We start from the raw sequence: 9,869 nt of genomic DNA on the forward strand, positions 1-9,869 counted from the left end.
TAAAGTTTTACAGCCTTGGAAACCCTGTACAGGGTCGCTATGGGTCGGAACCAACTCCACGGCACATCACCACTATCTCCAAAGGGAACTCCAAATCTATTTGCAGTCCATTCCCTGGAAAGCTACACTCCTTGGAAGCTTGAAACCAAAAACCTAAACCCACGGCCATCGAGTTAATTCTGACTTGGAGCAACCCCATACAGGGTTTCCAAGACTGAGCTTTGAGGGAGCCTTGTTGTCATTGTTAAGTGCCATGGAATCAGTACTGACTCACAGCAGCCCTGTATAGGGTTTCTGAGGAGCAGCCAGTGGGTTTGAACTGCTGACCTTGTGGTTCGTAGTGCAGTGCTAAGTCTACAGCGCCACACCAGAGGGAGCCCTAGGCAGCCCCAAGTCTACTCTGGGCATTTCAGAGCAATGGGATGACACGACATGTGTCCCTCTGTGCCCAGCTTTGCTCACTCAGCAGGTCACCCACGTTGTAACACGCACACCAAAATGCATCCCATTGTATGGCTACATGTTTTACTTCTCATTTCGTCAGGTGATGAAATTCTGGGGTTGTCTTTGCCATTTTGCTACTAGGAACACTGGTGTCCACTTAGCTCAGTGTCCCTGCTTTTAGTTCTTGGGGGGGGGAGTCTAAGAAGGGGATTGCTGGGCTGCATGATAAGTCTGTTTTCAACTTTCAGGAACCAGCCAGACTGCCCCACAGCAACGCTGCAGTCTCCATTCCCACCAGGCCTGGACCACACTTCCAGTCTCCCTCCCACATACTCGCTCGCCAGCACTGTTCCGTTCTGCATTTTCATTTTTAAAATGCTAACTTTGCTAGCGGTCATTTAACTACGTGAAGGTGCGATGTAGACCTTTCCAGAGTGCAGGTGTGTCCACACGGGAAGTGCTGCCTAGCAGTACCTCCTGGACTAACCTGATGGCCACCGGATCACCAAGTAGGACCAGAGGGAAAAGGCCCCAGAATAGCCAGGATCAGACCCCAGGCTCCCTGGCCCTAGTTCATGTCTGTTACACTCTGCTGAGCTCAGTCTGGAAGCATCACTTTCAAAATGCCCAGCCAAAGGCTCTCCAGACAGAGATCAGCTTTCAGTCAAACAGCAGTCAGGCCTATAAAGTGAACAGGAACCCCAGAAGGAACACACTCCTCAGAACACCCAGCCGTCCGAGCCCCAGAGGGCAGCGAAGGCTCCAAAACAATGTTCAGAAAGCAGGAAGGGGCTGGAAAATGAGGCGGACAGAAACGGGGAACGCAGAAGGCCCCAGTGAGAGGACCGATACAGTGAGGGATTAATTGAATGCCATGAACAAAAAGTGGATAAACTGTTGGAGTGGGAAACTAACGTGTCCTGTGATCTTTCATCCAAACCACGACAAAATGTCCAAGAACAAAACAAAATCTCAAAGTGGGCTCCGGAAAAGAAGTCTCTGTGATTAAAGGTGTAGGTCCCCACCATGAATGAGGGGGAACACAGTACCCAGAATGCCTCCTGTGTGGAGGGTTCAATTCTGGGTTGTGAAAGGAAGTCATGTGGTTTCAGAGCTGTGCTGAAGAGGGAGAAGGACTGTCCAGGCCCTGCTGGGCACCTGGTGGTTACCTAGTCCTCTCACCACTCACCGCCCACCACTGGTGGCTCCAAGAGAGGAGCCTGTGGCTCTAGGAAGAGCAGACACCTCTGCCACCTACCCTCCAAACAAGGGGCCACCGTCACCTGACCAGGTCTGAGGCCCACCCTTCTCCTATCTGAGCACCCTCCTCCAGCTCCTGAGCCCTCAGTCACCACACCCTAGAGCTTCCCTAACCTGTCCACTGTCCTGCCCCAGGGAGGACAGCCATTGAAACCAACACACAGCTGTGCAGATCCCCAAAGTCCCATGACCCACAGTGACCTCGCAGGACAGAGCTGAGCTGTCCACAGACTTTCCGAAGCTGTCACCCTTCTGGAAGCAGCCTGCCTCATCTTTCTCCTGGGGTGTAGCTGGTGGGTTCGAATCCCGACCTTGCAGTTAGCGACCAAACACCTAACCACAGCACCACCAGGCCTGCTTCGATGCAGGATCAATCCAAAACACAAGCCCACTGTTGAGCTAATGCAACTCAAAGTGCCCCTGAAGGCAGACTGGAACTCCTCTACAGAGTTTCCGAGGCTCATGATTCCTCATGGGAATGGCTGGGGAGCTTGGCAATTCAGACCCACTGTGCCTGCCACTAGAGCTCCTCGATGCAGGTGACCAGTGACTACGCCAGATGAGGACCCCTGGTGGTACAGCAGTTAAGCACTGGCTGCCTAACTGAAAAGTAGTCTGTTCAAACCTCCAGGACAAGATGTGGCACACAGGGTCCTCCGAGTCTGTTCACACACACCAGCTGTCCCCACAGGGTCCTCCGAGTCTGTTCACACACACCAGCTGTCCCCACAGGGTCCTCCAAGTCTGGTCACACATATCAGCTATCCCCACAGGGTCCTCTGAGTCCGAATCGACTGCAGGACAACAGCCTGAGGTTGTGGTGTTTGGGATGAGGGAAGCCACTGGACGAGGAGGCCCCAGGACCCTAGGCCCTCCTTGGGAGATTTCCAGCATTACAACAATACACAAACACTCCAGGCTACACAGAACTGAGGAGGGGATCTTAAGGCCCAAACGAAAGGCAAAGCTGAGGGCGGCCGTGTGACTAGACAGGTTTGACCAGAGGATGTTCTTGGGGGTCGGCTTTGCGGGCTCAGATCTCCAGGTCTTCTTCCACGGTACCACTGAGTGAGCTCGAACCACCAACCTTTACGTGAGCAGACGAGCTCACACTGCCTGTACCCCACATCCAGCCCCACACCACGTGCGTTCCAGGTCTCCCCACAATGGTCTCGGTGACCGTATCCCTCAGATAAGGGGCAGTTTACCTTCTCCATGGCCGAGGGGATGCTTCTTCCTCGGGCAGCCAGAGCTCGGGGCGGCTGCAATTTACTGATGATCCTTTTTGGAGGTGGAGCAGTACCTGGTGGCGCTGTGGACGCCATCTGAGAAGAGGGTCTGGGCTCCGGCATGCAGGGGAGACTGGCCTGGGCAGGGGTGCTCTGTGGGGCGGGGGTAGAGCCCAGGCGCAGGGCCAGGCCAGCAGCAGGCTGGAGTCCCAAGGGGGTTGGACCCAGCAGAGGGCTCTCGGATAGGCAGTAGGTCTCCCTCTTCAGAGATGTGGGACTCTTCTCCACGTCACACCCTTTCTCAAAGAGGCTTATCTTTAATGCTGATTCCTTCACAAATACCTCCAGGCCCTGGCCTCCCGGGTCTGCGGCCTTCTCAGAGACGGAGCCCCGGCTAGCGCTGCCTCCGATCTGCAGAGCCAACATGTGAGCTTCACGGTAAACTTCCACAAACTTCTCCCCAGTGAGGGGGCTCCAAGGAAAGTGACTGCCAGCCTTGGGGGCAGGTCCCTCAGGGGTGTGATTACTGACACCCACTCTGGCAGCTGCACACTGTTCTTTGTGTCCAGCAGGTCCAAAAAAGACTTCGTCGTCTTCATTTGCACTGTTTTTTAAAAAAAGAGGGTTATCACTGACACAGCATTTAAATCAAAGACGTTACTGAGTTGGGATGTTCAAGGCCAGGGGAAGGAGAAACACCTCATTTGCCTACCTAGAAGATGACAAGGACAGGTCAAAGTCAAACTTCTCATCGGCCAGAAGCAGAATGTCTGCGGGGAAACAGCGTATGGTTACTTCAGGGCTGGGGTGGGTGTGGCGAAGAATACAGCTCTTTACTAGAGCTATCAAAACGCCTGTGAAGGGCAGGCAGGATGTACCCAGGGAGGAAGCTCAGAAGTCAGAAAGGGGCAGGAGAGAAGGACAGATGGATTTGGGAAACCTGGGGAGGAGGTGGGAAGAGTGCTGTTAGGTGGTGGGGCCTGCGGTCAAGGCCAGGAAGCAAAATGTGAATGGACACCAGTCTGCTCCGTAAGCTTCCACCCAAACCACAACAGAAAATGTCTACTGTGAAAGGTGAGGGGGCTAAGACCTCTGTGGTTCAGTAGGGAAAATGTAGCCGTTCTGTAACAAAAGGAAGGGAATGGCTGATTTTGCAGTCCAGGAGCAGAGACCCTGGAACCATCAAGAAAGAAAAGCAAAGTACGGGACCCTGTCTGGGGAGACAGTGACACCAGGGATGGAGGCAGAGACGATGACGTGGACAAAAGAAGCGGCTGGGGGCTCTGGACTAAGGGAGGGACAGGGGCTATGGGCTGGTGGCTGGGGGGCAGGCGTGCGGGCTGTACCCTTTGGTTGGTTGATGATGCAAGCAGGGGATTGTAATCATTGCAATGAAACGAAATACGATAGGATGAATGTAAAGATAATGTTCTCCCATGTAAACTATCACATAATTCACAATAAAAACTTTAAAACAAGTCATTCCCCAAAGTATAACCTGCCCTATCTGAAGAGTCCCACCTTCAAAGGGCACTCTAAATGACCCTCATTTTTTTCTGTTTTCTTTGACAATAACACAGCCATTCTGTGGTGCCGAGCGTCCCTGAAAGGCTCAGTCTTCATCTTTGGGAGCTAAGGTGAAACGTACCTCCGAGTGCCCCCAGCAGCTGCTCAGAGACAGATGAGTCGTTCTCAGGTCTACACCACTGTCAGAAGACCCCCTGCCTCAGGTCTCCCAGAAAGAAGCCCACCCTTACAAGCCATGACCACCTGTTCACCTTCACAAAGGAATCGAGTCAGCACTTCCTGGCTGACCAGTGGTCATTTCTTCTCTAGAACCCTCAGATAAAAGGGCACTTGGCACCCACATTCAGATCATCTGCCCTCCACTGTACTGGCCTGTTGACATGCTGGCTCCGGGGTTAAGAGGTTTCCCTGTGGGGCAGAAGGCAATGGTGGAGGAGTCTGGGGTTCGATTCTTGAGTCACACCGTCATGCACAGCCACCACCACCAGTGTGTCAGTGGAAGCCTATGTGTGGCTGGGACGCTGAGCAGGTTTCAATGGAGCCTCTAGACTAGGATGGACCAGGGAGGAAGACCTGGAGATCTAGGTCTGAAAACCCACCACAGAAAAACTCCACGGATCACAAGAGTTTGATGGGGACGGAGTGGGACCAGGCAGTGTTCCATTCTGTTGTGTACGAAGTCACCACGGGTCAGGGCCAACTGTGGGGACAGCAGTCCCTTCCAGGGTTCCCACCTCCATCCCAGCACCAGCCTCCCTGCTCCATCGCCCACACTAAGTAGACTGAGCACCTGCAGAAAGGCAAATGCCAAGGGCCTACCCCTAGCAAACTGGAAAGGCAGGGAACGGATACCCCAGTCCTGCAGAGAACATACAGCAGGTTCACACATAAACAAACGATAGCAGAGCCAGTCCTGGTGTGACGCTGTGGGTTAGTGTGCTGGACTGTAAAGTCGGTTTGAACCACAAGGTCAACAGTTCAAGCTCAAGCTCACCAGCCGCTCCTTGGAAACCCTACACAGGGTCACTATGGGTCAGAACCAACTTGACGGCACTTAAAACCACAACACCATCCTCATGCACAATGCAATATGCTTATGAAAATCCTAAAATTGAATACTATGTGGGTCCTAATTAAGTTTGAACCTCAAAGTCTACAGTTCAAATTCACCAGCAGCTCCTTGGAAACCCCATACAGGATCACTATGAGCCAGAACCGACTCTATGGCACTCAACAACAATTAAGTCCTAATGAGTCTATTAAATTGGTCCTAATTACCTAATCAAGGAAAAGGAAAAATGCAAAAATGCACAGAAGAAATATTGGGGATTAACCACAGAGACCTGGTGTGGTAAGCACTGCACTGCACTGCGAACCTCAAGGTCAGTGATTTCAAACCCACCAGCCACTTCTTGGAAGCACTAAACAGGGTCACTATGAGTCAGAACTGACTCAAGGGCACTAAGCAATTCTGCAGAGAGAAGAAACAGAAAGACCCATGAGCTAGCTGGCTTAGCTCGCTGCAGCCGGCCCTCAAACGTGGCTGAAACGGGTAACTTTCCAGGAAGTTAGTAACTCTCCAGGCAGTGTAGAAGTAATCAACACTGATTCCAAGAGAAGAGGACTCCGAACAGCTCAACAACCAGAAAGAGACTAGACAAGTAAATCCAAGAGCCATCCTTTCCCCAAAGTATATATACCCAGGGGATCTTTGCAGAGCGGATCATCCCAGATGTTTAAAGTGGTCCCGAAGTGAGCCAAGGGAAAGTCTCCAGTTCACTTCTATGAAGCAACCGAAATTCTGATACCAAAGCCTAGAGTTTGTTCAATGAAGAAAGCTACCTTCAGATGGCAAATCTCACATCGGCCCTTAAAGACTTGGGTGAGCTCCGCATCAGAATGGACTCACCTAGTACACCTAACATAGCGTCCCCATCTCGCTGGCCGGGCAAGGCGCCTGGCTAACTCCCTTCAAGGGACCAGAAAGTGTAGTTGTGTCAGGTCCCCGGGAATGCTGATGAACAGCACCGCTGAGCACCCCTGAGACATGAGCCCCAAGACTGCATCAGGCCTTAGGCACAGCTGCAGGAGCAATGCCTTTGAAACGAGGCAGAGGGATCTCCCAGCATTACAAGCCTTAGGGTTACTCTGGGTACAATAACCCACATAACCCGATGAAGGGAAGCAATCATGGTGCACACAGACTCTGAGAAGAGACACCAGAGGAAAATCGACTGAAAACAACAACACTATAAGTGGTGGCTGCACGGTGGTTGTGAGCTGCCAAGTCAGTTTCAACTCATGGCAATCTGTACAGGGGTTCCGAGGCTGTAAACCTTTGAGGGAGCAGAAAGCCTCATCTTTCTCCCAAGGAGTGGCTAGTGGACTTGAACTGCTGACCTTGCAGTTAGTAGCTCAATGCATAACCCACACCACCACCAGGGCTCCTATAATTACAAGTAGTTAAAAACTAAGTCAAAGAAAGTTATCACAGGGCAATTACCAACTTTTACATACATATGATGGGGCTTTAAAAAGTGAAGAAGGCCGGGTGGGCCAGCGGTGTGGCAAGACCTGGGGACTCTTGGGCCAGAGTCAGAGACATAGCCACGGAGGACTAGAGCGGAGAGTGAAGCGTCCAGCTGAAAAGAAGAGAGGGCATATGCATAAGAATATCCACACTTGCAGATAATACCTCCTTGTCCTGGCTTCAATGACTGGATGATCAGAGCTCAACCAGAAGTAAAAAGAAGAGGGAAAAAGAAAAAAAAAAAAGTATGCTCATACAATTTGATGAACTTGACCTACACCTATGGAAGCAATAGCTCAAAAGAGGGAGCAGTCCCTTGCAGCAAGAATCATTCCCACCCCTCCTACACACAGAGTGGACAGGGATGGGCAACTTGGACATTGGCTACCCAAAATGGGGGGTGGGGGGCTACAAAGGCAAGAAGTGACTGGCTTACAAGCTTTCAAGAGGGAACCTAGATCCAGAGGGCCTGGAGGAAGGTAGAATCTCCAGTGAGTAGTATTCAATCTGTCTAGGTGGCGCTGATGCAATGAAATCCAGATAGGTCTCTTATGATCCAATAGTGAATAATTGTTATCAGGACTGACTGTGAAGGTTGGAAATGTAAAGGTAGACATTTTATAGCAAGGAAGGGAGTGATTAACTTTTCAGTCTAGGAGCGGAGGTCCCTGGGACCGTCAAGGGAGAGGAGCAGAGAGCAGGACCCTACCCAGAGAAGCAATGATGCCTGAAATGGAGCCAAAGATGATGATGTGGAGCGATGGAGCAGCTGGAGACTTTAGATCCAGAGAGGGAGAGCGACTGTGTGCTGAAGACCTGAGGGGCACGAGGAAAGGATTGCATGGAGGGGATTGTAACCATGGCAATGAGACTATATACGATGGAATGCATGTAAAGTAATATTCTCCCATGTAAACGATCACATAAGCACACGTCTGAACTTAAAATATCACAAAAAATACAAAAAAAAAAAAAAAAAAAAAAAAAAAAAAAAAGTTTGTGGAACAATTCCATGATGTTTTTATTACGTTTTTCCATGAATTTGTGAAGCCCTTTCACATTAAAAGATATAGTGGAAAAAAGATCTCACTCATAGTAGCAACAAACAAAAAATATAAAATTTCTCTGGCCAACCCTAATAAAACTATGCGAGATGGATGTAAGAGACCTATACAAAGAAAATCACAAAACACTACCACAAGAAACCAAAAGAGACCTACAAAAATGGAAGACTGTACCATGCTCTTGGATAGGAAGATTTAACAATGTGAAAATGTCAGTACTACCAAAAGCAATTTACACTTATAATGCAATCCCAATCCAAAATCCAATGACATATTTAAAAGAGACGGGAAAAACTATTACAAACTTTATATGGAAAGGAAAGAGACCCAGGATAAGCAAAGCACTGCTTAAGACAAAGAATAAGGTTGGAAAACTCTCACTCCCCGATTTCAAAATTTATAACATGGCTACAGTGGTCAAAACAGCCTGATACTGGTACAATGAAAGATACATTGATCAATGGAATAATCGAGAATCTAGAAATTAACAATCCACATACAGCCAACTGACTTTCAACAAAGTGCCTAAATATATCTTATGGGGAGGTGATATGTCTCTTTAACAGATGGTGCTGGCAGAACTGGAAAGTGATATGCAAAAGATTGAAACAAGACCGTTACCTCACGCCTTATACAAAAACCAACTCAGCATGGATTAAAGACCTAAATGTGAATCCCAGAATTATGAAGGCCATTAATGAAAAAATAGGGACAAATGTGAGGGCACTAATTCAGGGCATACACAGACTACCAAACATTTTGAAAACTACAGAAACGAAAGCAGACAACATAGATGATAGGGACATACTAAAAATTAAAAATCTATGTACATCAAGACTTCACCAAAGAATAAAAATGGAACCCACAGAATGGAAAACAATCTTTTGCAACGACCCATTGAACAAGAGACTAACTTCTGAAATTATAGGAAACTACAACACCTCTACAAGAAAAAGACAAATAACCCAATTAAAAAATGGGCACGTGACATGAACAGACATTTCACCAAGGACGAGATCCAGGCAGCCGACAAGTCTACGAAGAAATATTCACGATCATTAGCGATTGTTGTTGTTAAGTATCATCGAGTTGGCACCAACTCATACATAGCACCATTATGCACAGCAAAATGAAACACTACCCGATCCTGGGCCAACCTCACTATTGTTGCCACGCTTGAGTCCACTGATGCTGCCATTTTGCTAATCCATCTCAGGGGGGGGGCTTCCTCATTTACTCTGACCCTCCACCTTACCAAATATGATATCCTTCTCCAGTGACTGGTCCCTCCTGACAATATGTCCAAAGTATGAGAGATGAAGTTTGGTTACCCTGGCCTCCAAGGAGCACTCTGGCTGCACTTCTTCCAACACACATCTGTTGGTTCTTTTGGCAGCCCATGGCACTTTCAATATTCTCCTCCAACATCATAACTCAAAGGCATCAATTCTTCTATGGTCTTCTTTATTTACTTGCATATTCACTAGCCATTAGAGAGATGCAAATCAAAACAACAATGACATATCATCTCACACCAACAATAACAGCAAAGATCAAAAAAGTACAGGACAATAAATGCTGGTGGGGATGCAGAGACACTGGGATGCTCCTGCTGATGGGATTGCAAAATGGTCCAATGACTCTGGAAAGCAATAATGATGCTTCCTTAGAAGGTGGGAAATAGAAATACCTTATGATCTAGCAATTCCTCTACTTTGGTATTTACCACAAGACATATAACACAAATAGATATATGCACACCAATGTTTATAGCAGCACTGTTTACAATAGCAAAAAGATGGAGACAGCCAAAGT

At 48.7% G+C, this 9,869-nt stretch overlaps 1 protein-coding gene across 1 annotated transcript in view; it reads right to left on the minus strand.

Annotated features, from left to right (window-relative positions):
- The window catches only part of GTSE1 (G-2 and S-phase expressed 1), a 40,898-nt gene that overhangs the window by 23,589 nt on the left and 7,440 nt on the right, over positions 1–9,869 (minus strand). The window contains exons 2-3 of the mRNA XM_006866889.1: positions 3,646–3,703; positions 2,913–3,537 (exon numbers count right to left, since the gene is read on the minus strand). Coding sequence (XP_006866951.1) covers positions 2,913–3,537; positions 3,646–3,703 — 683 coding nt within the window. The remainder of the gene's footprint in view (positions 1–2,912; positions 3,538–3,645; positions 3,704–9,869) is intronic.

This window comes from Chrysochloris asiatica, unplaced genomic scaffold, assembly GCF_000296735.1.
Source record: "Chrysochloris asiatica unplaced genomic scaffold, ChrAsi1.0 scaffold00097, whole genome shotgun sequence".
In the NCBI taxonomy this organism is placed as follows: domain Eukaryota; kingdom Metazoa; phylum Chordata; class Mammalia; order Afrosoricida; family Chrysochloridae; genus Chrysochloris; species Chrysochloris asiatica.